At 45.1% G+C, this 27,557-nt stretch overlaps 1 protein-coding gene across 2 annotated transcripts in view; it reads right to left on the bottom strand.

Moving 5' to 3' along the window:
• Positions 1–16,265: 16,265 nt before the first annotated feature.
• Positions 16,266–27,557, bottom strand: part of LOC117369429 (protein-glutamine gamma-glutamyltransferase E-like) — a 43,915-nt gene continuing 32,623 nt past the window's right edge. For both annotated transcript variants that reach the window (XM_033964002.1, XM_033964003.1), the window contains 3 exons: positions 22,106–22,263; positions 19,522–19,655; positions 16,266–16,562 (listed from right to left, as the gene is read on the bottom strand). In XM_033964002.1, the coding sequence (XP_033819893.1) occupies positions 16,388–16,562; positions 19,522–19,655; positions 22,106–22,263 (467 nt within the window). In that variant the 3' untranslated portion in view covers positions 16,266–16,387. The remainder of the gene's footprint in view (positions 16,563–19,521; positions 19,656–22,105; positions 22,264–27,557) is intronic.

Here is a 27,557-nt window from a genome sequence, read left to right on the forward strand (position 1 = left end):
CATTTTCGAAAAAGAAAAACATCCAAAATGTGGCATAAAGGGGTGATATTTCTTGGATAAAGGGACAGGTAGACATTTTTCTCACAAAACCCTTCCAATTTGCTATTTTTGAAACATATTTTGTAGACTGATTTCTATGGTGGTTGTCTACAATTCGTTTAAATCTGAAGGGGGAATGGTGTGGATGGGACCAGTAGTGTAGCAAGGGTGAGAGGCGTCTGGGGCAGTGGTGCCTCTCCCCAGCCCTGGTATTCCCCCTCTACTTCCCCGATCCCTCCTGCTGCACACCCCCTTCCCTTCCCCTGTACCTCTAGTTGAAGTTGTTGCTTGAGGCGTAGACTTAGTCGTTCAGCATATATAACCGAAAGTTCTATAGCCCACGATCGACGGAACTTGGACGTTGTGACTTAGACCATGTAAGTCACCAGAGAAGCACTGCAAACACATAAAACAGACCCCCACACATTACCCCAGTGATCCCCAACCCCCCCCCCATAGAAATATTAATCACACCTTTAAAATTCAGCCTCCAGAACACCTGGCTGCTTGGCATAGGAAAGCCTAGTCATCCAGCACAGAGGCAGCTTAAGTCGTCTTGGGGGTGGGATAGGGACTCATGGAAAAGAGGACCCATGCCCATAAGCCCCTGTAATCACTCCATTGATACTTAAACATGTGCACTCCCTTATACACCCCAAAACCCTTTTTTACTGGCATATAGGTGGCTCCTGCAGCCATAAGTGCTATTGGGGTGGTAGATAAGTGGGTCTAGGGGATTCTGGAGGTGGTTTGGGGGGCTCACCATGACCTATAAGGGAGCTGTAGTGAGGCGAAGACATGGCACCCTTTTTGTGAAGTTTACAGCAGTGCCCTGTAAGGTACCCCCACTATTTAGGTGCCATGTCTGGGTGTTCAATCCATCACTTTGTAGACCCCTCCCATGTCTTGTTCTAGGCATTTTGGACTTGGACAGAAATTAGATGAAAATGTGGTATAAAGATGGACGATTTAGCGACTTGGCCGATCAGATCTGCAGGATATATAATTAGCCGATTTTCGAAAGTAAAAAAATTTTGGATGTATTTTTTGAAAATGTGTCCTTGACTTGCGAGTTGGACGTAAACGGACTTAGACGTTCCTTTCAATTATGCCCCTCCACAATCCCATTTATGAACAAAGATCTTAGATTGTACAGCAACCATATTTAAGGAGGTGGCTATAAATCTTTTTCCAATCATCTTTAGTCACGGTTCCAACAACGGATTCCCATTGTGTTTGAGAGCTAAATAATTGAGTTGGTCCTAGATTTATTAACCGTCAATGGAAGTGAAGAAAGCAGGGAAGGAAATGATGGAGATAACCAGGGAGAAACAAGGAGCTTCCACCTTGGTGCTAGTGGTAAGTGGTGATGCTACAGGGGTGAATGTACAAATAACATGACATTTTCTTGCTCATTTACTTGGTTACATGCACACAATGGTGCAGTAAGGGATGGAGCAGGTGCTGCAGACTACCTTGCCCCGCCACCCCATGCCCTGCTTGCGCCATCCCTCCCCCCACCCCGTACCTTTGTAGATCTTCACCTGCACAAGCAACTTCTGCGTGTTGCTTGCTCCGGTTCCCCTCTGAATCACTTCTGGGTCACGGGGCCAGAAAGAAACCCAAGGCTGGTGCGAGTGGTGTGGTGGAGAAGCCACTTGCGCTGGTGAAGATTTACAGAGGTACATGGGGGGGAGGGAGAATGTGGAGTGGGGGGAAGAAAGGAGCATTGGGGGGGAGGTGGGGTGGAGAGGAGGGTGCCATTGCCCCGTGCGCCTCCTACTCTCGCTACTCCATTGCATTCAGTATTACTGGACTGGGCAGAAGATGCTATGCAAGAGTCATGATCTTCAAAGGAGGTAACTCAGTGTTGGTACCACCTATGGTAGATTGGTGGGGGAGGAGGGGGAGGCGTAAGGAACAGAATGCTGTATTTTCTCTTAGAGCACCTAGGGATTAACTCTATAGGTACTGATCTATACATGTTTAGAACAATGGCATATTTATTTATAAAAATTTATGAAGTGCCTAAATCTAAACGACGTACAAAAACATTTACATCCACAAACAAACATTGTAAAATGCAGTCGGTCTCCCCCACAAAATTTCCTTAATACAGAATTATTGAAATCTTAAACAAATAATAACCCCAGGGTTAGAGAAAGGCGTCCACAGACAGATCTTTGCATAATCTCATTGTACCTGGAATTGAATTCCAGAGAGTCATACCGGCAAGTGAGAAAATAGATATTCTAGCAAATCCATGCATATGTGTGTACAAAGCATACACGTGTAAATACCTAAATTCCTCCTATGTGCTTTTTGTAACTCATATAGCATGTATTTTACAGGTAAGCATATACATAGGCAGAGTCCAGGGTGTTCATTGCTATACAATTACCCTCTGAAAGTCCTTGCAGTGACCCTATGCTGTTGAAAATATTCTCTTCTAGTCTTCTGTGTCTGGTCTTCTGCCTGTATTTCTGTCTGGAATCTTATCTTCAGAATCAGTGGCATTTTAGAAAAAGTTTTAACATGTTGACAAAAGTACATTTGTAAAAAAGATTTAAAGCTGATGAGATATTAATTTACATCCTAAGCCATTTGTAGCTTTCCAGTGTCCTCTGCTGGTGATATACCAAACTACGCTATTAGACTTCTTTGAAGTTCTGAGCAAGGATATGGATAAAGATGATACAATGTACAGTATTTTTATTTTCTGAAATCAATGTAGTAAAGTCCTTCATGGATTGAGAAGGTCTGACCTAAAAGGACAACTCTAACAGTAGTTTTCCGGCAGAACCTAACGCTGGCACTAGACCCGTTAGTGCCAGAATAGCACCAGCGTTAAGCCAAGCTCAAAGTTTACAGGGCACTAGCTCGAGAAACAGATTATTGAAATCATATTTAAATGTAGGCAAATAGATGTAAAAGGGGTCATTAAAATATTCCACCCCGATGCTCAGAGGAACAGTACACAAATCCCCAGCCCCATAACAATGAAAACATGCCGCCAGCTCGCGATGTTGGGGGTGTGATAACCTCTAGCGGCTGTTTCTCTTACCTCCTCCTCTACCCTATGAGAGTGAAAAAACCATCTGTGCTCCTTGGTAAAGAAAAAAAAAGTCTCCTGGGCAGGAGCACATTATTGCAAACTTTAATTTTCTTATTTTCAAATTGACTTTTAGAAATGTACGTTTCCCATAATAAAAGAAATTACAAAGAAATTTTCAAACAAGTAATAAACAAATATATATCTGGGATCTTGTTGCCAATTTGGCAAAATTTATAAATCCCCCAGCTTCAACAGCTGGAAGGGAAACGCCAAAGGTCAAGAAAATGATATTAAGAAATTAAAGATAGAAGTTGACTCTGAAACTTCTGTTTGGTTACAAAAATTGGATAGCTCTAAGTCTAATAAATGTCATCTCGAAGCAGGGACTTTAGATCATTTATTATTCTATTGTCCATTTATTATGAATTTTTGGAAATCAATTTGGGACCAAATTAATTGTTTATTGGACAACCCAGTGGCATTATCATATGATACTGTGCTGTTTGGTATGGCAATGAGAGTAAAAAGTCAGATTTCTACAAATAATAACAAATGATTACTCATAATGACTGGGGTTGCCATTCAACAAATTACGTATAATTGGAAAAACTGGAGTAGATTAAATTATAATTTCTGGTGGAATTCCTTATGTCATGTTTATAAAATAGAGAGATTTATTGCAATACATTGGGGATGTTTCAGGAAATTTCAAGATGTTTGGGAGCCATTAACAAAGTATTATACTGATTAGATGACATTGTTTCCCTTAAATTTATGAGTTCAATAGTGAGGGTGGAGGGGGGTATTTTTATCTAATATAATAAAATGGTAGGATGCGCATGCGCACTAAAAAAATCGTGTTCCCTGAGCTGTCGCGTTTTTTTTAGTGTGCATGCGCGGGTTGTACGTCACCAATGTTCCTCCTCCACCATGCAACGCAAGCCATGTCCGCCGCCGGCCTCGAGCTACTGGGGGCCGGCGGCGCGAGCCGCCCGGCCGGTGCTGAGGCCCCGCCTCCCGCTTTCGCCCTACACGGCGAAGCCAGACCCGGACCTACAAAACACTGAGGCCCGTCTTCCGACTTACACGGCGCCGCCAGATCTGGCACCACAAAACGGCCCTCACATCCGCGAACATGCTTGCCATGGAAACAGAGGGGATCAGGAGCTAAACATCGATTTTAAAAAACAAACAAACAACAGTGCACAACGACAGAGACACACAGACATTCACAGAAGGACAGGGGGCTAAAGAGACAGATTTTAAAAAATAACAAAACACTATGGAGAAAGAGAGACACAGGTAAGGAATGCTGCTGGGCAGGGGGAGCAGGGAAGAGGGTCAGGGAGAGAAAAGAAGGAGTGCTGCTGGACAGACAGAGCAGGGAAGAGGAACAGGGGAGCAGGGAAGAGGAACGGGGGAGCAGGTAAGAAGTGCTTTTGGACAGGGGGAGCAGGGAATAATGACTGCGGAGCAGGGAAGAAGCTGGACAGGGGGAGCAGGGAAGAGGGACAGGGGGAGCAGGTAAAGAGTGCTGCTGGACAGGGGTAGGTAAAAGGAAGGGAGAAGGCCTACTGCTGGACAGGTGGAACAGGCAAGGGGTGATGGTTGACAGCCGAGGAAAGAGAGAGACAGAAAGCGGTCAAGAGGAGAGAGAGAAAAAAGAAATAAAGACACACACATCTATTCTAGCACCCGTTAATGTAACGGGCTTAAATACTAGTTATTACATATTGTACAAGATATTTGATTATATGATAGGAAAGGGTGGGTGATAAGAGCATATTATTTGTACCATTGATGATTATTAAGTGATATATTTATTGTTAATTTGTTTGGACATATTGCCACACTTATTGTAAGTCTGAAAATGAATAAAGAAATAATAATAATTTAAAAAAAGAAACTATTCCTCAAGAGTTAAAAATTTCTAAGCAAATTCATAACACATTAATCAAAGATAATACAAACCCAAGAAGGAAATTGGAGGCACTAGAGAATTTTTCTCGCAACAATAATCTTAGGGTCCTCCAATAATCTTGGAGGAGTGTGTGGCGCGGCTGTTGAAGCTACAGCCTCAGCACCCTGGGGTTGTGGGTTCAAATCCCGTGCTGCTCCTTGTGACCCTGGGCAAGTCACTTAATCCTCCAGAGCCCCAGGTACGTTAGATAGATTGTGAGCCCACCGGGACAGAGAGGGAAAATGCTTAAGTACCTGATTGTAAAACCGCTTAGATAATCTTGATAGGCAATATATAAAATCCTAATAAACTTAAAAAAACTTAAAAACGTCACAATGTTAACTCCTAGGGAAATGTTGAAGCGGTATTTGTTGGACATTTTGGAGGTTCCTGAGGAATCAGTACCTCCATTCACATAAGTATCTAACAAATAAGGCACAATATTGGCAACAGGAAGCAGAACGTGAACCAGTTAATATATGTAATGTAATGTAATTTATTTCTTATATACCGCTAAACTCCGTTAGGATTCTAAGCGGTTTACAGAAAAATAGACAATAGGGTACATTAAAATTATAAGTAAAATAGGTACTTAGATATTCCCTTACTGTCCCGAAGGCTCACAATCTAACTAAAGTACCTAGAAAAATGACAATTAGTAGAGTAATGAAGAAATAAAAATAGAGATAGATGAGAAAAATAAGAAAATAAACATTCTAATAAGACTACAATGATCTAAAGGACTTTGAAAGGTTGAAAAGAGGGGAGATAAGAATAGATGCAGAGGGAGAACCGTTGAAGCAATAGAATTCTGGGGAAATTTAAATGAAATTTAAATAATAAAATAAAAACAAAAACAAGTGGCAAAACAATGAATGAGATTTAAAATATATCATAAACTAAAAAGAAAGTGAAAAATAAAAAACAAAAACAGTCAAGACTGAAGTCCAGCTTGAAATGACTTCACTGCTTTGGCTGCCAAACTTCATATATCTACTTGGTTGGAACTTTCCGATAAAGAATTGGTAACACCAGCAACTTTACTTCTAACAGTAGCTCTCACACCAGATAAAAATGGTTATTGAGGGCCTGTTTTACAAAGCCGTGAGGCAACAGCCCCGAAACCCTTTAAATATCTATGGGCTTCGGGGCCATTACCGCGCGGCAGCAGCTAGTGTGGCTTTGTGAAACAGGCCCTGAGACTTTTCTTCAAGAATGAGCAAAAAGAATTCTTAGGTCTTCAAATACAGATGTTCCCAGACTTGGCTAGAGATACGCAAAGGAGGAGGCGCAAATTTCTATTATTGTTATAGCACCGGGGACGACATTTTACCTTTGTCACCCATGTAAATGCGTGGTTCATTATTGAACGCAAAAATTTGTCTTTTTTTGAGCCTTTTCAACTGTCGGCGTTCCTATCACTGTCACGATGGGAGAAAGATAAGATCTGAGTGCTATGTAAAAGGAAAAGGATGCCTTACTCCCCCTCTTTTGCAAAGGTGCGCTAACCAATTTAGCGTGTGCAAACTGATTTAACGTGCGCTAAATCACGTGCACTAAATCAGAGTGCATCACAGTAAAAGAGGGGGTTAGTCTCAGTTAACTAGCCGTGTATTCTTTGAAATTATTTCTTTATTATTTGCGTTACCATTCTGGATCCCATTTGAGGACTTGAGTTAAAATTCAAGTGTATGCCTGTATTTGATTGCATGTTGCACAAAATTTTCATTTTCGGAATCTCTCATTGTCTTAAATTTCCTTTCTGCACAAGTTTATGCCTGATTCATACTTGAAAACTTATAAATAAATAAATAAAAACCCAAACAAATATATCCCAAAAGTAAATATTTTCCAGCGGGGCACCTGACACTGTCTTCGCTCCTCCCCCATTCCAGCAGGGGAGAGCCGACGGAGGAGGGCTGCAGTCCGGTCATCGGACCAACGGTTGGCTCGGGGGCCCGTTCAAGCTGGACTTCAGTTTTGACTGTTTTGATTTTATTTTCACTTCTTTTTAGTTTATGATATATTTTTTAATCTCACTTATTGTTTTACCACTTATTTTGTTTTATTTTATCATTTAAATTTCCCCAGAATTCTATTGCTTCAACGGTTCTCCCTCTGCATCTATTCTTATCTCCCCTCTTTTTAACCTTTCAAATTCCTTTAGATCATTGTAATCTTATTAGTATGTTTATTTTCTTATTTTTCTCCTCTATCTTTATTTTCTTTCTTTATTACTCTTCTAATTGTCATTTTTCCTGGTACTTTAGTTAGATTGTGAGCCTTCGGGACAGTAAGGGAATTTCTAAGTACCTATCTTACTTATAATTTTAATGCACCAATATATTCATTGTAACCCGTTCTGGGCTCTTTTGGGAGGACGGGCTAAAAAAAAATCAAATAAATAAATAAATAAATATTTTCAGCCCACATCAAGGACGAGATGAACTCTTATGCCATTACGATTAAGGAAATATTCAAAACTCCCCCTTTGCGATAGCGGTTCTGAGCGCAGGGAGCCAGACTGAATGCTCCGCGCTGCTCCCGACGCTTATACCCCCTCCTTCACTAAAGTGTAGCGCCGGCAGCGGCGATAACTGCTCGGATGCTCATAGAATTCCTGGGCAAGTCACTCAGGTCTGGATTCTTTAACCAGCGCAGATTTTTTTTAGGCCCTGGTAGGTTTTAAATGAGTTTCAAGACACCTACCGGCACCTAAAAAAATCACGCTTCTGTAGGCACTTTAGGCTGCCTAACGCCACTGTGGGCGCGGCTTACGCCAGAAGTGGCGTTAGGTGGCCTAAAAAAACCCTCTGGAGGCACGTTTCACATCATGGGGAGGCACCAGAACTATAGGCCACGAAAACCCTGGCCTACATTTCCGGTGCCTACCTTTGCTGGGGGTGTGATTCTGTCACCAGCGGCATCGCGTGACTGACACGTGATCAGCGGCTGCTGTTAAGGCAGCCGCTGACAATGGTTCCGGTTACAGAATCCGGGCCTTAATCCTCCATGGCCCCAAGTGCAAAATAAATAAATATTTATTTATTTATTTATTCAATTTCCTCTACTGTTCTCCCAAGGGAGCTCAGGACAGTTTATATTATGGCTACCCATACAAGCACGAATTCAATTCAAATTCTACTGCCTATTATTCAAAGCATTACGCGGCTCTTCCCCATCCTACCTAACCAACCGCTTAAACCAGATCTCCTCAAAAAGACACAGAAGAACCCCTAACCCTTTCACCTTTCCCCCTTTCAAGGGCACACATCGCAAGAAAATGTTCGATAACCTTCTGGCAACTCAAGCAGCAAAACTCAACCAATCCGTCACCAACCTGCTGACAACATCGGACGACTTCAAAACGTTCCGCAAAGAAATCAAAACCCTGCTCTTCAAAAAAAATTCATCCAAAAATCCTAACTCCCTTACCTACCTCCAGCTCACTTCACCAACCTCTCACCTTCATCCAGAAAATTCCAGTTACCCAAAAAAAAAAAAAAAATTGCATCCTCACTGGAAAATGTCCAGTAATCTCCTCTGAAATGTTTACATCTCTGGAAATGTCCAGTCAATTCTTTTGTAATCCACCTTGAACTGCAAGGTATAGGCGGAATAGAAATCCGTCATGTAATGTATTAATTTATTCAGGTTCTCAAGCATTTTTCCCTGTCCCGGTGGGCTCACAATCTCTCTAATATACCTTTGTATATGTAAACCTCTTTGAATGTGTAACCAAACAGGCAATTTACAAGTCTGATCTCTCTCCCCCCCCCCCCCCCCCCCCCCCTCTCGCCCTGAAGCAGCCCCACTGGGTGAAACACAGCCATGTCAGGCACCTCTTCTTATGTGATGTGCAATAAAGGATTTTAACTGACTCTCAAAGTGTCTGCTTCTTCATCTTCCATAGAACAACTTATAAACAGGCGCTAATTTCATTTAAAGTCCTACCATTCATAAGAACGTAAGAAATGCCTTCACCAAATCAGACCCTCTAGGTCACAGGTGTCAAAGTCGGTCCTCGAGGGCCGGAATCCAGTCGGGTTTTCAGGATTTCCCCAATGAATATGCATGAGATCTATGTGCACGCACTGCTTTCAATGCATATTCATTGGGGAAATCCTGAAAACCCGACTGGATTGCGGCCCTCGAGGAGGGACTTTGAGATCCCTGGCCTAGACCAGACACGGGCAACTCCGGTCCTTGAGGGCCGCAGTCCAGTCGGGTTTTCAGGATTTCCCCAATGAATATGCATGAGATCTATGTGCATGCACTGCTTTCAATGCCTATTCATTGGGGAAATCCTGAAAACCCGACTGGATTGCGGCCCTCGAAGAGGGACTTTGAGATCCCTGGCCTAGACCAGACATGGGCAACTCCGGTCCTTGAGGGCCGCAATCCAGTCGGGTTTTCAGGATTTCCCCAATGAATATGCATGAGATCTATGTGCACGCACTGCTTTCAATGCATATTCATTGGGGAAATCCTGAAAACCCGACTGGATTCCGGCCCTCGAGGAGGGACTTTGACACCCCTGCTCTAGGTCATTCTAGTCCGGCGACCCGCACATGCGGAGGCCAAGTCAGGTGCTCTCTGATGAAGACCCTGTTTTACCTGTATCCCTCAACGTGATTTGCACGAAGGTGTGCATCCAACTTGCCCTTGAATCCCGGAACGGTGGTCTCCGTCACAACCTCCTCCGGGAGAGCGTTCCAAGCGTCCACCACTCGTTGTGTGAAACAGAACCTCCTGACATTTGTCCTGGGCCTGTTGCCCCTCGCTTTCAGCCCATGTCCTCTTGTCCGAGTCACATTTGACAACGTGAATAATGGTGTTTCTTGCTCTATTTTGTCGAATCCTTTTATTATTTTAAAAGTCTCTGTCATATCCCCTCGCAGTCTTCTCCTCCCCAGTTTCCTGAGGCGTTCTTCATAGCTCAAATTCTCCATACCCTTTACTAGCTTTGTGGCTCGCCTCTGCACTCTCTCCAGCAGGGTTATATCCTTCTTTAGGTAGGGAGACCAGTGTTGGATACAGTACTCCAAGTGTGGTCTGACCATTGCTCTGTAAAGCGGCATTATGATGGCCGCCGATCTACTCGTGATCCCCTTCTTTATCATGCTATTTCTTGACAGCAGGGTTGCTGAATCGATGAGTCCATTCGGCAAATCAGGCAGCACTAGTGTCAGGGATGGAGTCATGGACATTCGAGGGAGGGGGGAAATGGGGCTTCGGGGGCTGATCTTAACTGGGGCTTATTTTGGGGGTAGGGCTTTTATTAGGAGCATCTTTAAAAATTATGCTAGGGCTTATTTTCGGGATAGGTCTTATTTTTGAGGAAACAGGGTACCTATATAGGGATGCCGTCAATGAATTTGCCTTTGGAGTCCATTCAACATTACCACTCGAAGCAGGCAAGCATTGATCAAACAAATGCCCTTTTGTTTTATTCCTTCTCTGTTCCCTTTCTTATACCAAGTTGTACTTCCTCCCTCCATTTCCCTCTCGTCGAAAATACGTCTGTGATTCCCCCCAAATTGTTTTACTCCTCCATTTTTATTTTTCATTGTTCATCGCTTTGTAATCTATGAAAAAAGCGATTTTATCAAAGCTCAATTAAGCCTGAAACTTGACTAGCCGACCGCTTGCTAGAGAATGACACGGGGACAAATTTTTTTCCCATTCCTGCAGGAACTCAATTTCCCCCTCCCGTCCCTGCGAGTTTTGTCGCTGTCCCTGTCCCTGCCCCATTCTTGTAAGTTCTGCCGTAACTGCACAAGCTTCAACCATTTATGATTTTAAAGGCATTAATATAGAACCAAATCTTTTCCAGAGAAGAGAAAATGGTAAAACTAGAGGGTATAATTTGAGGTTGCAGGGAGGAAGACTCAGGAGCAATGTTAAGAAATTGTTTTTCACGGAGAGGGTGGTGGATGCCTGGAATGCCCTCCCGAGGCAAGTGGTAAAGTGGAATTTAAAAAAGCGTGGGATAAACAGTGGATCTCTGGAACAAATTATGCTTGCAAACCAAGGTTTTACTGTATTTGTCATGGGCAGACTGGACGGACCGTTCAGGTCTTTATCTGCCGTCATTTATTATGTTCCTATGGGCTCCTTTTACAAAGCTGCATTAGGGCTTTAAGGCGCGGAATAGCGTGCGCTGAATTGCTCTGTGCGCTAGACCTTAATGCCAGCATTGAGCTGATGTTAGTTCTAGCCGCGTAGCGTGCGGTAATAACCTGTGTGTGCTAAAAACGCTAGCACACCTTAGTAAAAGGAGCCCTATGTGTTTGAGGCTCGTGCAGATGAGGACGGAGCTCAAGCATTGGTGGAACGAGGCATTATGACATCACAATCTGAGCTCTAGAATGTTGCTGCTTATGATTTTAAAGGGTTTGAGGCTCGTGCAGATGAGGACGGAGCTTAGGCATTGGTGGAATGAGGCATTATGACATCAGAATTTGAGCTCTAGAATGTTGCTACTTATGATTTTAAAGTGTTTGAGGCTTGTGCAGATGAGTACGGAGCTTAGGCATTGGTGGAAATAGGCATTATGACATCAGAATCTGAGCTCTAGAATGTTGCTACTTAGGATTTTAAAGTGTTTGAGGCTTGTGCAGATGAGGACGGAGCTTAGGCATTGGTGGAATGAGGCATTATGACATCACAGTCTGAGCTCTAGAATGTTGCTACTTATGATTTTAAAGTGTTTGAGGCTTGTGCAGATGAGTACGGAGCTTAGGCATTGGTGGAATGAGGCATTATGACATCACAATCTGAGCTCTAGAATGTTGCTACTTAGGATTTCAAAGTGTTTGAGGCTTGTGCAGATGAGGCCAGAGCTTGCAGGAATGGGGCAGGGAGAGGAAAAGAACTTGCTGGGATGGGATGGGAAAATGAGTTCCCACGGGGACGGAGAAAATTTTGTCCCTGTGTCATTCTCTGCCGCTTGCCTGTTTGTTTTTTTTTTAGGATCCTCCAAGCTATGTAAATGACCAGGAGCTTCTTCCGCTTGTTTAAACTGCTTTGAATATTGGCTCCATAGCAGATTGCCACTCGAACCCATGCAAATCCCTGGGATTCATGTGGTTGTCAGGCCAATAATTTGCACGGTTTTGCTTCTGCGTCAAATAACTTAGCTTATGCATAATGCTGAATCTCCTGAAAGTTCACGCCAACTTGGGCACGCCCCAAGATTTGTACCTTGGCAGGGTCCTGGTTTTAATTTCGTAAAATGACTTCCTCTTTTTCACAAGGTTAACGGCCCTAAGGTTTATGGCAGTCTTTTGACATGGGCTGTTATGTTTCTTCATTACTTTTTATCTCCAGTATCAGCCCTGCGGCTGTGTTTTTTTTAGGCACCAGGTATTCTTTTGAAATTCAAATGTTCTTTTCTTACATTCTGCTATGGCACTCCTTCAGTATTAGCTGGAGGTGAAGTTGGCTTGTATACCTGTCACAAAGACTTTTAATCCTCAATTTTGCCACCCGGATGGATGTTTGCACACTTCTAGGCTAATAATCCCGTCACACTGACATGATTTATTGTTGACACGTGGCTTTTAGTAACGTTAATCTGCTAAGAGAGCCTTCACAGACTTAACGCAATTGTGCAGAAGACTGGGGAACGGACCAAATCACAGACAAATTTGAAATGATTCCATGTTAAAAAGAATTGGACCGAATGATGGCGCCTCATTTTCCTTCAGAAAATGGGAGTCTTTTGTAGGTGGTAAAACCTTTAAAGAACAAAAAAACAAACAAAAAAAGTGGCTGAGGGAAGATATGATTGAAGTCTACAAAATCCTAAGTGATATAGAATGGATAAAAGTGAATTGATTTTTCACTCTTTCAAAAAAATGCAAAAACTAGGGGATTTATTTGTTCAGTTTCCTATACTGTTCTCTCAGGGGAGCTCAGAACGATTTTTCCCTGTCTGTCCTGTCGGCTCTCAATCTATCTAATGTACCTGGGACAATGGGGGGGATTAAGTGACTTGCCCAGGGGTCACAAGGAGCAGCGTGGGTTTGAACCCACAACCTCAGGTGCTGAGGCTGAAGCTTTAACCACTGCGCCACTCTAGAAATCAAAATGTAGTAAAAGGGAGCCGAGTATAGGACAATTGAGCCATTGTGACATCACTGCTGAGGTTGACTCTTAGGCATTGGTGGAAAGAGGCATTATGACATCACAATACCAGCTCTGACTTATGCACATGTATTTTTTATATACATGTGTCTGCAGTTCTGGACTCTAAGTAGTTGTATATAGTCAAAAGGAAGCCTCAGCCCCCACCACTCCACCGCAAAAACCGTTTCAATTTGCGAGAAGTTTTACGTGGTGCCTCATCATTGGCTGTCCTCTTCTTTAGCGTGTTTTTTATGTTATACAAACTTTTTATATCAATCGTGAATTTATGTTGTGTTACCACTTTAAGTAAATAAATATAAATATAAAGTGCTTATGCATTAGTTGGTTGCTTTTGTACTTAGCTGAAATACAGCCAAAACCCAGGAGTCTGACCCGACATGTTTCGCATGAAATGCTGTATCAAGGGTCCCCCTGCAAAACATAAAGTAAGGAACAGCGCTGTGAAAACCCCAATCGTACCCAGCTACCTGTCCTAATCCCTTCACAGAATCTTGTTTCAATGTGACTCACCGAGTGTGCTGTCGTCATCCGACTCCAAAGTGTAAGAGAAAGATGGCGACGGCCTCAATCCCGGCGTCTTTATATTCATCATGGTCTACATTTGAAATGCTCCCGCCCCCCATCCTCATTGGCTAGAAGATTATCCAATCACCGCCATCCACTCTATTTCCCCGTTAAGTCCCCTAGGCTCTACCGTATCCAGTAAAAAAATATACCTCTGTTCACTCCAATTTAATCTCCTTTGATCCTTCCCTCCATCCCTCCCCGTGATCTTTTTGATAACCCGCCATCTAATGTCTTCTACCGTATGACCGTGTGTAAACCAGTGCTGTACTAGGGGTGCCTGGATGACCCTGTTCACAATCCGCGACTTGTGCTCGGTGAGTCTAGTTCTTATCCTCCTATTAGTCCGTCCCACATATATGAGATCGCACGGACAAACGATCACATAAACGACGTCCTGAGAACTACAATCTGTGTCATCCTTTGTCCTTAATGTCAAGTCTCTATCCGGTACTTTCCACCTATTACCTTGAATAGTGGAAGAGCACCATTGGCATTTGCCGCATTGGTCATGTCGCCCCCCCTAGTTCCCTTGGCTTAACCCCGTATTTCTGAAAATTACATCTCTGTCCCAAAGTTTGCCCTCTAGACAAAGGATTTGTCTGGACACCACAGTCATTAATCTTTGGCATAGGCGGTGACAATACCAGCTCTGGTCAGAGGCTATTTATTTATTCCGTCTTCTTTACCGTTAGCTCAGAATGGTTTACATGAATTTATTCAGCTACTCAAGCATTTTTCCCTGTCTGTCCTGGTGGGCTCACAGCCTTTCTAATGTACCTGGGGCCATGAGGGGATTAAGGGTCGGATTCACTAACCTGCCGGAATTCACGAAAGTAAAATATGCAGATGGGAGTGATCGAAGGAACGCCTCCATCTGCCTGCATGGATCGCGCATGTGCAGACAATCTGTAGATGGCCCATCGGAGCCATGATCTTTTTTTTTTTTTTTAGCAGTTTTGAGTCCTGCGAGCCCGTAGTTTTAACCTGCTTTAAATCCGCGGGTTAAAGCACGGGCTCGCAGGGCAGGGAAGGGCAGTGCAGGGTGGCAGGACTTTGGGGAGATTCGGGGCAGTGAAGGGCGGCAGGACTTCAGGGCAGACAGCAGGAGATTTGTGCTTGAGTTGGGGCAGAGAGCAGGATATGCAGTCGAAAACCACTGAACGACTGATCCCCAGCAGTCGCTTTTGGAGTTGATTAGCCAGCCCAATGAATCGCGTCCCTGCCTACTTTTCATGCGTTTCTCCTCATTTGCATGCACGGATTCGAAGCGGATCACAGGAGAGGTTAGTGAATAGTGCAGGAGGGAAATCTGGTCGCTAACCTAAAAACCATGAATAATTGAACCCGCGAATGCTGAAACCGTGAATACGGAGGGAGAAATGTATAGCTTTTCATTGTTTTGTTTTGTTTTTTCTTTTGTGTTTAACTTATTGTTACCTGCCTTATACTCGAACCTCACTAACCTCGCTGAGAACATATCCGCATGTATAATGAACCTCCAATCCTGGGCCCAATCTGTACAAATGGAAACTGAATGAATCCAAAACAAAATTACTTTGGCTTGGCCCAACATTAGATCATTTACCCACCTCCATCCCACTATCTTCTGGCCCCACTCTTCAGCTTGAGTTTTCAAGCAAAGTCCTAGGCATCATCATAGACTCCTCTCTCTCCTTCAATGATCACCTCAACTCCTTGGTAAAAAAAATGCTTCTTTAGCTTTCATATGCTGAGGAAAGTGAGATCCTGCTTTCATCAGTCTCACTTCGCCATCCTTGTTCAATCCACTTGCTACTTAGGATTTGAAAGTGTTTGAGGCTTGTGCAAATGAGGACGGAGCTCAAGCATTGGTGGAAAGAGGCATTATGACATCACAATCTGAGCTCTAGAATGTTGCTGCTTAGGATTTTAAAGGGTTTGAGGCTTGTGCAGATGAGGATGGAGCTCAGGCATTGGTGGAATGAGGCATTATGACATCACAATCTGAGCTCTAGAATGTTGCTGCTTAGGATTTTCAAGGGTTTGAGGCTTGTGCAGATGAGGACGGAGCTTAGGCATTGGTTGAATGAGACATTATGACATCACAGTCTGAGCTCTAGAATGTTGCTACTTAGGATTTGAAAGTGTTTGAGGCTTGTGCGGATGAGGACGGAGCTTAGGCATTGGTGGGATGAGGCATTATGACATCACAATCTGAGCTCTAGAATGTTGCTACTTAGGATTTTCAAGGGTTTGAGGCTTGTGCAGATGAGGACGGAGCTTAGGCATTGGTTGAATGAGACATTATGACATCACAGTCTGAGCTCTAGAATGTTGCTACTTAGGATTTGAAAGTGTTTGGGGGCTTGTGAAGATGAGGACGGAGCTTGCAGGAATAGGGCAGGGACAGGAAAAGAACTCAAGTTCCTGCAGGGAATGGGAAAAATTTGTCCCCGTGTCATTCTTTAAAAGCACATTAAATAAAAAAAGGCCATGAAGTAAGACTGAAAATAAAGGGTTTTATATCAATTTATTTAAATAGGCAATGAGGTAAGTTAAAAGGTATATATTAACTTTTTTTTGTTTGCTCTAATATAATAAATTAATGTTTTCAATATTAGTCATTTGACAGACTAAGGCTCTTGATGCTCCTCTGATTCGTCCGGTGCTACATCTATCAGCAGATATCCCTTTGCGTTTTTGATCTTGTCAGAGGAAAAGTCCACCATCAGCTGCTTGATGCCACTTCTGTAGGGGGTAATTGTAACCTGACATTTTGATCTCTCCTTTGGCTTCAGGGATGGCACCCTAAAAATAATAATAAAAAAAGACATGAAAATACAAAACCTTTGATTGATAGGAAACATTTTGGCATCGCAAATTCTTTTCCAGGTTCTGTAAAAGTCATCCATATTTGGGTGCAGATCTCAGACCTGTGTATAAACAAATTCATGAATCAGCCCTTAGTCAATTAATGATGTTAATTAGCACTAATTAGGACTTGTGAGCGGATCTGCCTAGTGTGCACCTAAATTGTCTTGCCCACAACTCATAAGGGGGTGTGGCCAGGGGAGGGGCCTAGGCAGGTTGGGGGCATTCTGAAAATTTAGATCTACTGTTATAGATTAGGGCAATCGGCTGGGGGTAGGGGGGGGGGAGGGGGAGGAGGGTAGGATAGATTAGGGGTGAGCGGAGGGGAGGTCGCCCCTCTCGATCCAGCATCACACGAGGCGGACATGGCTTCCCTTCCGCTCACCCACTGCAGCAATTTGTTTGTCTCTCACCTTGCTGGAGCGCTCCCGCGGAGCTGGAGGCTGGCAGGGCGTCCTTTGGGCGCCTCCGGCTCCAGTGTCCTGTGAGCGAGTGTGGGCTGGGACGTGGGGCCGCTGCACACGCGGTAAGGAGCAGTCCCCGAGCAGAAGGGAGATCGCGGGAGACCATGGCAACGTGTCTCCTAATTGCCAGGTTTGTCTCCCCACGTGCATCGCAGGCTCACTCTGCTCCCGGCGTGCACTCACTCCTACGGAGTGACGCGCAGCACACACCCCCCCCCCCCCCGACTCTCCATTATTGTGTCGCAGCCTGCCAGGGCCCGCCGAGACGCTCCCTCGGATCCTGCGAGGTAGGAGCGTCTCAGGGGGGCCGCCGCACACGACAGGGGGAATCTCCGTCCATCCGCTGACGGGTGCAGTCCGTGCCGCGGTGTGCGCGGCCGGTTGGTCGAGTCACGGGAGGGGGGGGGTTGTGCGTCTCCGGCGGGGGAGGGGGAGTGTGGCCGCCGCATCCTGGGAGCCGCGGTGCAGGAGACGCCGGAGTTCTGGGCCGTCGGTCTCCGCACCAGGATTGGGCCGCTACTGGAGCAGAGCGGCAGGGCAAATTAGTTTTCGGCGGTGGGTTCTTTATGTCCTGCCCGATTGTCTGCAGTGTTTCCTTGTTTTCCAAGATAAAAACAATGCCATTTACAGAGGTATTAAAAGGAATTTAATTCCTATTATTCGAAGGGAGGGGATTATAAGCAATTTGCGGTCAGCTGATCTAAGAGTCTGGGATGGCTCGTATGGAATGAGATATTTATCAGTGAATTAGTTATTTCTGTCCTCGTCATAAAACCGATACGTTTTCTTTTCTGTAGTATAATCTTTTGTAAACCGCATAGAACTTATGGTTATGCGGGCTAGAAATTTGTTGTCATGTTATGTTATTTTGATTGAATCATTGTAAAAGTTACTAATGAATTTTTATAAGAAATTCTTTGATTGATTGGTAGCCAATGGGCATTCCGAAGTAAAGGGGTTCCATGGTCATATTTCCCAGTTTTTGTTATTAATTTGATGGCAGCATTTTGAATTATCTGAAGACGTCTCAATTCTTTCCGAGTTATTCCTGTAAATAGGCTGTTACAGTAATCCAGTTTTGCAATGATTAATGAGTGAACCAGTAACTGAAATTGGTTTGACATTTCAAATAAACATATTTGTCCGTACTGTCCCCCCATCTTTTTTGTTCCTATAGTTTGCCTGTGGGGTTGTTTTTCCTTTCTATTGTATTATTCATTCTCACTCCAGTTTATCATGGCATATTCGAAGGGCAAATGTTGAAAATTATATTCCTCAAAGGGACACTTATCTGTGTATATTAATTCCGATGGTGCCCATTTCACCATATAGTCGGCTTCATCCGGGGATAGATGCCTTCATAAAAATGTCTGAGCATCTGTATAAATTAAACGTGACTTTTCACTGCCTATTTGCGTCTTCATCTAATATAATAAAACGCTAGGCCGCGCATGCGCACTTCCTAAGTGTGCGCCGGTTTTCCGTGAGCTGTAGCGACACATAGGAAGTGCGCATGCGTGGCTTACGGTCTGTCCTGTTGAAAGACGCAGCGGTGGCTATTCGCACGATCCCCGCCCGCGTTCCCTCCCTTCCTGTAAGTTGGCCGTCCCCGCCGCCGTCGCCGTCACACCAGTGCTCCATTACAGTAACTTTGCCGTCGCCGCCTCTACGCTCTCTCTCTTCCTCCCCCCCCCCCGAGACGGATGTCGACCGCGGCGGCCCGAGTCGGATGTCGGCCGCGGCGGCACAAGAATGCAGGGTGGAAGAGGCGCTTGCGCTGGGTAGAAGAGGTGCACGCGCCGGCGCAAACAGGTGGCTGAGGCCCGCACCCAGTCTGGGACAAGAAGAAGATGTGCATGATGAGCTCGCTGGCCAGAGACGAGGCGCCCACTGTCCCCGAAGGAAAGGTTCCTCGGCCAAGAACACAGCAGCCTGGCCCTCCAACAGACCACCACGTGCCTGCATCAAAATCTTCAGCAAGACTGCTGGAAGGGGGCGGAGCTTCTCTTTTGAGTCTGCCCTGGCAGGGAGAAGAGGTACTACTAGACAGGGGGGATCAGGTAAGGGGTGCTGCTGGACAGGGGGGAGGTAATTCTAGCACCCGTTAATGTAACGGGCTAAAAAACTAGTTTTATAGCACTTGTTTGTTCGGGTGCCATTTTTTTGTGTCATTTATAGAATTTAGTTCTCTGTGTCTTTATAAAATATTAATGTAAATCCAGCAGAAATCACTATCATGATTGAACCATGTATATTTACGCAACTCTAAACCACCTCTATTCATACTTTGCCCACATTCAACCATCAAATATTCCTACACCAGAGTCGTATATAAGTATGGGCAGAGAGATGTTATATGTGCCATATTGCATGGCTACTGGCATATACACAAGAAACAGCTTTTAAGAAATTACACCATCTGAGCCACCCACTTTGTAATGATCTGGTCCTCTACCAGGCCACTGCCTTCGACCACCAATTCACAGTCCGACACATCTTCATTCAGAGGGTTGGCAAATATTATGTCCACGGTAACTGGTTTGTCCACTTTGGCTTGTTCATTAAGCTGTAAAGAAAAAAAATGTTGTCCTTAGACATTCAGAAATGTTTATTCCTTATGTTTTTAGGGATATACGTAGGCATCAGAGATCACATAAAATGCATTTTACATATTGTTGCGGAATAGAGAATGACAGGGGGGACAAATCTGTCCCCATCCCCATGGGATCTCATTTTCCCATCCCATCCCCTCAAGTTCTTTTCCTGTCCCTGCCCCATTCCTGCAAGCTCTGTCCTCATCTGCACAAGCCTCAAACACTTTAAAATCATAAGTAGCAACATTCTAGAGCTCAGACTGTGATGTCATAATGCCTCATTCCACCAATGCCTGTGCTCCGTCCTCATCTGCACAAGCCTCAAACCCTTTAAAATCATAAGTAGCAACATTCTAGAGCTCAGAATGTGATGTCATAATGCCTCATTCCACCAATGCCTAAGCTCCGTCCTCATCTGCACATGCCTCAAACACTTTATCATAAGTAGCAACATTCTAGAGCTCACATTGTGATGTCATAATACCTCATTCCACCAATGCCTAAGCTCCGTCCTCATCTGCACAAGCCTCAAACCCTTTAAAATCCTAAGTAGCAACATTCTAGAGCTCAGACTATGATGTCATAATGCCTCATTCCACCAATGCCTAAGCTCCTTCCTCATCTGCACAAGCCTCAAACACTTTAAAATCATAAGTTTTTGAGGCTTGTGCAGTTAAGGCAGAGCGTGCAGGAATGGGACAGGGACAGTCACAAAACTCACGTGGACGGGACGGGGACAAATTTGCAGAAGTACGTACTGTATCTGAATGTAATGTTCCTTGAACTTCAATTGAAAAAATAGCACAACTAAATAAATAAACAATATCACATATGCATTCAATCTATATAAATAACAAACCCTCTTTTCCAGATATGGGTAATATATTAGAGTGGAGGCGTGGCCTAGTGATTAGAGCAGCTGCCTCGGCACCCTGAGGTTGTGAGTAGAGAATGACACGGTGGCGGTTTACCCGCGGCTACTGCGTTTAGCCGCGGGTAACCCGCCAAAAACGGGGAATGAAAATTAGCAGCCTCTACGGGGACAAGGCCATCACCGCCCCGTGGAGCGGTGAATGGTCTTGTCACCGCAGTGAGGCATAAAGGATTGTGCAGTTCCCGCAGCCCCCACCCACCCACCCACCCGCACGCCGGCTCGATCGTTTAACCATCTTCCTCTCTCCACCTCACCTTAGTTTGCCGGCTTTCTTTTTCGGCGACCGGAACGCTTTCAAAAAAGCCGCGCACGCGCGGCTGCTCAGTATTCAATCTTCTGCTCTGACCCAACCGGAAACAGGAAGTTGCAGCAGAGCAGAAGATTGAACTTTGAGCAGCCGCGCATGCGCGGCTCTTTGAAAGCGTGCCGGTCGCCGAAAAAGAAAACCGGCAAACTAAGGAGAGCTGGAGAGCAGTAGCGTACCAAGGGGGGGGGGGGGGCAGGAGGGGCGAAAAAGGTAATGGCGCCAGGCCTTGGAGTACCGAGGCAGACCGCTTCTTCCCCCTCCCAGCCGAACCCCTGCTGACCCTCCTATCTCTCCCCCCCAAGTGAACCTTTCCGACCCTCCCAGCGAAAGCAGCAAACCTCCCTCCAGTAGCGTTGGCTTTCTCCTCCCTCTGTCGCATCACTGATGACTGCTAAGGAACACACAAGAACCCAACCCTTTCTACAAAGTGGTCTATTGGTTAGCGCAACAGACCGACGTTTGGGGAAGCTAGGGTTCGATTGCCATTGATACTTTCTGACCAGTGGGGTAGCGAGGATGAGAGGCGCCCCTTCCCCGGCGCTCCTTCCCCGATCCCTCCAATCTCACGTACCCCCTTCCCTTTAGTTGTTCACTGCCTCGAGTAACAACTTCAACGTGCTCCTTGCAACCACAGTGGCTCTCCCTCTGACATCACTTCAATGCGTAGCACCTGGAAGGCGAACAACTAGAGATATGGGAAACGGAAGGGGGACGTGCGCGTTGCGAGAGGAGGAGGGGTGCCAGCAATCCCACCAACATGACGCTTGGGGCGGTCTTCCCCCCTGCCCCACCTCCCACTTACTACACCACTGTTTGTGACACTGGGCTTTGTCTCCCATTGCCTCCAGCCCCCCTCCTGCTCTCGGCCCCCCCTTCCCCTGTACCTTTTTAACGGCGGCGCAAACAGCTGCCAGCTTGTTTCCCGCGTCGTCTTCAGTGCTCTCTCCTGACGTCGCTTCCAGGACCCGCGCCTAGGACGTGACGTCATAGAGGGCGCCGAAGTTAAAAAGGGAAGGGGAGTACGCGTGCAGAAGGCGGTGCGGGGAAGAGGGCAGGGAGGGGCACCACCGCCCCCGGAGACGCCGCTCATCCTCACTACGCCACTTTGCGTAGCTTCAATCTCTTGAGCATGTTTGTCCTCGATTTTCCCAAGCTCCCATGAGAAAGGGCCGTTTCGTTACCTCGATGACGATGGGCGGATTGTTCAGGGTGAAGCTTCTCTCTATCAGCATCCTCCCTTCTTGGTTATCCTCACACACAGTGGTGACTTTGATCATGTTTCCGTCAGTCAGCGACTTTTCATACTGAGAATAAGGTATCCTAATGGGTATCGTTTTCTCTGGATCATATCATAAAAAAACCCCAATGTTATGCATTTACATTAGAAAATGGGCAAAACTGTTACATAGTAACATGGGGCTCCTTTTTTTTTTTTTTTTAATAATTTTATTATTTTAATAAAATACAATAGTGTAATACATTAGAATTAGAGAATGACACGGTGAAAAAATTGGTCCCCGTCACCGCCCCGTCCCCGTCTCACCATCCTCTGCACCGCCCCGTCACCGCCATTCCCTTCACCGCCTCGTCGGGGGGGGGGGGGGGGGGTTCTATTGGCACGAAGGGTTGATCTGACAAAAGAGGAGCACGGTGAAACACAGGTAAATAGCGGTTCCTAGAAGGGGGCACATTGGCCTGCGGGGACAAATCTTTTCACCGTTTTTGCGGGCGGTGAAAACTTTTGTCCCCGTGTCTGCGGTGATTTGGCTTTGGAGTCTCCATAACCCGCAGCCAAACCGCAGCCACGCCGCAGCTGCCTGCGGGGATCGCTCCCCGTGTCATTCTCTAATTAGAATAATAACATGAGCTATGACAAAGAAAACACTATCACAAGCAGAAAATATAGAACCCTAACTATAACCCCTCCCATCCATCAATTATTAATATTAACAATATTAAATGTCTTAATATGAAGATTCAATATCTACATTAAACAAAATCTATCCCTACCCAACCCTCCCTCCCTTCCCATCCCAGATGTGTAATGAAAAAACTCCGAAGGCAATAGGTTATTTTTACTTTAAATTTGCAAATAGCGTCAATGGATTCCAAATTTTATTAAATAAAGCATTAAGAACATAACATAAGAACATAAGAGTTGCCTCCGCTGAGGCAGACCGTAGGTCCATCTTGTTCAGCGGTCCGCACCCGCGGCGGCCCATCAGGCCTGTTGCCTGAAACAGTGGTCCCTGACTAATTTTTTAACTTACCTCTACCTCTATTCTTATCTGTACCCTTCTATCCCTTTGTCCTCCAAGTACCTATCCAAAGCTTCTTTGAAGCCCTGTAGCGTGCTCCTGCTTACTACATCCTCCGGCAACGCATTCCATGTATCCACCACTCTCTGTGTGAAGAAGAACTTCCTGGCGTTTGATCTAAACCTCTCCCCTTTCAATTTCTCGGAGTGTCCCCTTGTACGTGTGGTTTCCCTTAATTTGAAAAGTCTGTCCCTGTCTATTTTTTCTACACCCTTCTTGATCATAGAAACATAGAAGCATAGAAATTGACGGCAGATAAGGGCCACGGCCCATCCAGTCTGCCCACCCTAATGACCCTCCCCTGCCTTTACTTTGCGAATAGATCCCACGAGTCGATCCCATTTGGCCTTAAAATCAGGCACGCTGCTGGCCTCAATCACCTGAAGTGGAAGACTACTTCCTGAACACTCTGCATTTACCCTTTCAAACCTATATGTAGTACATACAGTTGTCCACCAAAATGTGTAATTTAACCTATCATGATTTTTCCAGTTTTTTTGTGATCATTTGGACCGCAATACCAGTTAAAAATCAAGAAAAGGCGACTTTTATACTTATCAAAGGGAGGTTTGACGTGTAAAATGGGACCACAAATTATTGCTTCATAAGTTAATGGAATATTCGAATCTAAGACTAGATTTATTTAACATGGGGGCTCCTTTTATTAAGCTGCGATAGCGTTTTTAGCGCTCGCAGAATTTTAGCGTGCGCTCAAAGCTCAATGCTGGCGTTAGCGTCTAGCACGTGCGCTAAAACCACTATCGAAGGAGGAGCCCCAAGTAAATGACGTCAGATAAAGACCTGAATGGTCCATCCAGTCTGCTCAATAGTCCCTTGCATTATACATTCATGGTTAAAATGATCTTTTTTTTCTGTAATATTTTTGGGCAATAGACCATAAAAATCTACCTGGGTATTGTCTTTAGGTTCCCACTACTGGAGTTGACGCTGAAGCTTGCTCCATCCTAATCATCCTGTCACTGGGGCTTTCATGAAAGCCCAGCCCTCCCCAGCCCATCGTCAACCAAATCGGGACACAGACCGTTTAAGGTTGCCCAGTACCGGCCTTAGCTTGTTGTCTATCATTGTTTTTCGAATTAGAGATCCTTTGTGGTCATCCCACGCTTTTTTGAATTCTGTCACTGTTTTCATCTCCACCAGCTCCCTCAGGAGAGCATTCCGGGCATCCATCACCTTCTCCGTGAAAAAGAATTTCCTAATATTACTCCTAAGTCTTCCGCTCTGCCTCAATTCATGCCCTCTAGTTTTACCATTTTTCTTTCTATGGAAACGATTTGTTTTCGTATTAATACCTTTCAAGTATTTAAATGTCTGTATCATATCTCCCCTGTCCCTCCACTCCTCTAAAGTACACATGTTCAGGTCTTCTAGTGTCTTCTTCTCCATCTTTTGACGCAAGTCCCATACTGCGTCATCTTTTTACATCCTTAACCAAATACGGTACTCCAAGTGGGACCTCACCAACAGGGGAATCAACACCTCCTTTTATCTGCTGGTCACACCTCTCTCTATAAAGCCCAGCATCCTTATGGCTAAAGCCACAGTCTTGTCACACTGTTATGTCGCCTTCAGATCCTCAGACACTGTCACCCCAAGGTCCCTCTCCCCGCTCCTAGCACGTACAGCTCCCTCGGATTTCTGCTCCCCGAGTGCATCACTTTGCACTTCCTTGCATTCACGTGTAGTTGATGAATGCTTTCTGTACTTCTGCTTTGGGGATTCCTCTTAATTACTATTGTCAAGGGACTGGCAAATAATGAACTCTGTTTGAATCAAATTGCATGAAATTCATTCCACAGAAAATTTCCTGTATTTGATGTACCATGGTGGGTTTACCAGATTTTCCGGCGTAGACACTCGGCCTCACCCCGTTCTGCCCTACCCCCAAAAAGCCTTGTCTTTCTTCTTCATCCTCCGGGCCGTGTCTGGAGGGCCTCCGTGCATGAGCGGATGCGTGTGATGTCATCTGCGCATGCTCAGAGGCCCTCCAGATGCGGCCGGAGGTCAGGGCTTTCCAAAACTCGGCCAAACTACTGGGTTTTGGAAAGTCCATCTGGGCACCCAGACAGTCCTCTAAAACAAGGACATGTCTGGGTTTCCCCGGACGTCTGGCAACCCTAGACCAGGGGTAGGGAACTCCAGTCTTCGAGAGCCGTATTCCAGTCGGGTTTTCAGGATTTCTCCAATGAATATGCATTGAAAGCAGTGCATGCAAATAGATCACATGCATATTCATTGGGGGAAATCCTGAAAACCCGACTGGAATACGGCTCTCGAGGACCGGAGTTCCCTACTCCTGCCCTAGACCATGGTCATAAAGGTTTGATTTTCAATTTTCATGGAACTGAGGCTTGCTGGTTTGAAAAACTAAACTAAACTAAACTAAACTAAATCTTGGGTTTATATACCGCATCATCTCCGCAGATGGAGCTCGACACGGTTTACAAGATTAGGGAAGGAACGGAACTCCAATGGAATTATATAAGTAAGAGAGAAGAGAGGTTAGGTGCGAGAGTGCCACGAAGGGGACGGGGTTACGTTCTGGAGAAGAGCCAGGTCTTCAGATGCTTACGGAATGGTAGAAGGGGGCTCAAATTGCGGAGAGGGGAAGGGAGACTATTCCAGAGCTGAGCGATTCTGAAAGGGAGGGAAGACCCAAGTTTACCAACAAGGGAGATGCCTTTTAAGGAGGGGTAGGATAGTTTTAATTTTTGCGTGGATCTAGTGGAGATTGGATTTGTGGAATTCCAGGATAGGGGGATAAGAAGAGGAAGGATACCGTGGAGGATCTTGAAGGTTAGGCAGACACACTTAAAGTGGACCCTGGAAATAACGGGAAGCCAGTGGAGCTTGGATAGGAGCGGTGAGACATGGTCAAATTTACTTTTTGAGAAGATAAGTTTGGCCGCGGTGTTCTGGATTAATTGGAGTCTGGATGACTGTGAATTCATTTGCCTTTACTACTCTTTCATGGTTATTAATTGAGAACGCCAGAAAGTTCTTTTTCACCCAGAGGGTGGTGGATACAGGAACGCGCTACCGGAGGATGTGATAAGCAGGAGCACGCCACAGGGCTTCAAAGAAGGTTTGGATAGGTACCTGGAGGACAAAGGGACTGAGGGGTACAGATAGGAGTAGAGGTAGGTTATAAAATTAGTCAGGGACCACTGTTCAGGCAATAAGCCTGATGGACCTCTGGGCAAGATGGACCTCTGGTCTGCCTCAGCGGAGGCAACTTCTTATGTTCTTATGAGAAATCAAACAATGTGCAGAGCAATCATTTTCATGGAACACTGGTTCAACTTGTTTGCACTTGTGCCTAAGGGCGGATTTCCAGGAACTTCACCTAGCAGTTGTTGTGGTCCCAAACTCCTTCGGGTTGCTATGCTTTCTTAATTGTGACTCGGAGTTCAACAGTGGCGGAGTTTCCAAACACAAGTCCCTTTCTACATCCACTGCTCAACTTGCGGGAGCATAAACACCAACATGAGTGGCGCCATCTTTCATTTCAAGGGGGACACCATAAGCTTGACGTCTCAAATGGCAGAAGTCTTTCGCAGACACACGGCCTGATTCCTTATAGTGCGACCAAGGTTGCGCACGCAAATCTGTGCGCACTGGCGATTTGTACGCACAAATTCATTGTTTACCGAGCTTATCCGTGATGATGACTGACAACAGGTAATTGGCGCTAATGAGAAGTGGCACGTTCAACTTTCTAAGCATATTCTGTAAAATGGAGTGCATCAATTCTAGTTGTTTTCGAATCTCAAAAGGGGACGTGGCATGGACAAGTCATGGGCATTCCTAAAAGTTAGGCACACTCTTCAAGAATATGCCCGATCGGTGCACAACTTAGGCACAGGCATATAGGACTGGTTGTCATTGGCCTACTTGGGTGCGCTTAAGTGTTAGACATGCGTACGGGCACTAAGCGTGATTCTATACACTGCAGCTAATTGTGGAGGCCTTATAGCAGGGAAACTCAATCACATAAGGGGCCGAAATCTAAAACATAGACTAAGTCGTGGGCCCAATTTTATATTAAGATACTTAGGGGTCCTTTTATTAAGGTGCGCAAAATGTGCACCTTGATAAAAGGACCCCTTAGTCTTAGTAGAAGTCTAGGGTTACAGCCTCTCCAACCCCATGCCGGCTCTGTGAAGTAAACAAAATAATAAAAAAAGACTTTTCCCCTCTCTTTTAGGTCCTAGTTCACGCTTGCTGTCACAGCTCTGGCAGGATACACATTTCAAATCTGACAAATTGTAATCGTAAAAAAGAAAATAAAATT

The sequence above is a fragment of the Geotrypetes seraphini genome, chromosome 11 (assembly GCF_902459505.1).
Source record: "Geotrypetes seraphini chromosome 11, aGeoSer1.1, whole genome shotgun sequence".
Classification (NCBI taxonomy): domain Eukaryota; kingdom Metazoa; phylum Chordata; class Amphibia; order Gymnophiona; family Dermophiidae; genus Geotrypetes; species Geotrypetes seraphini.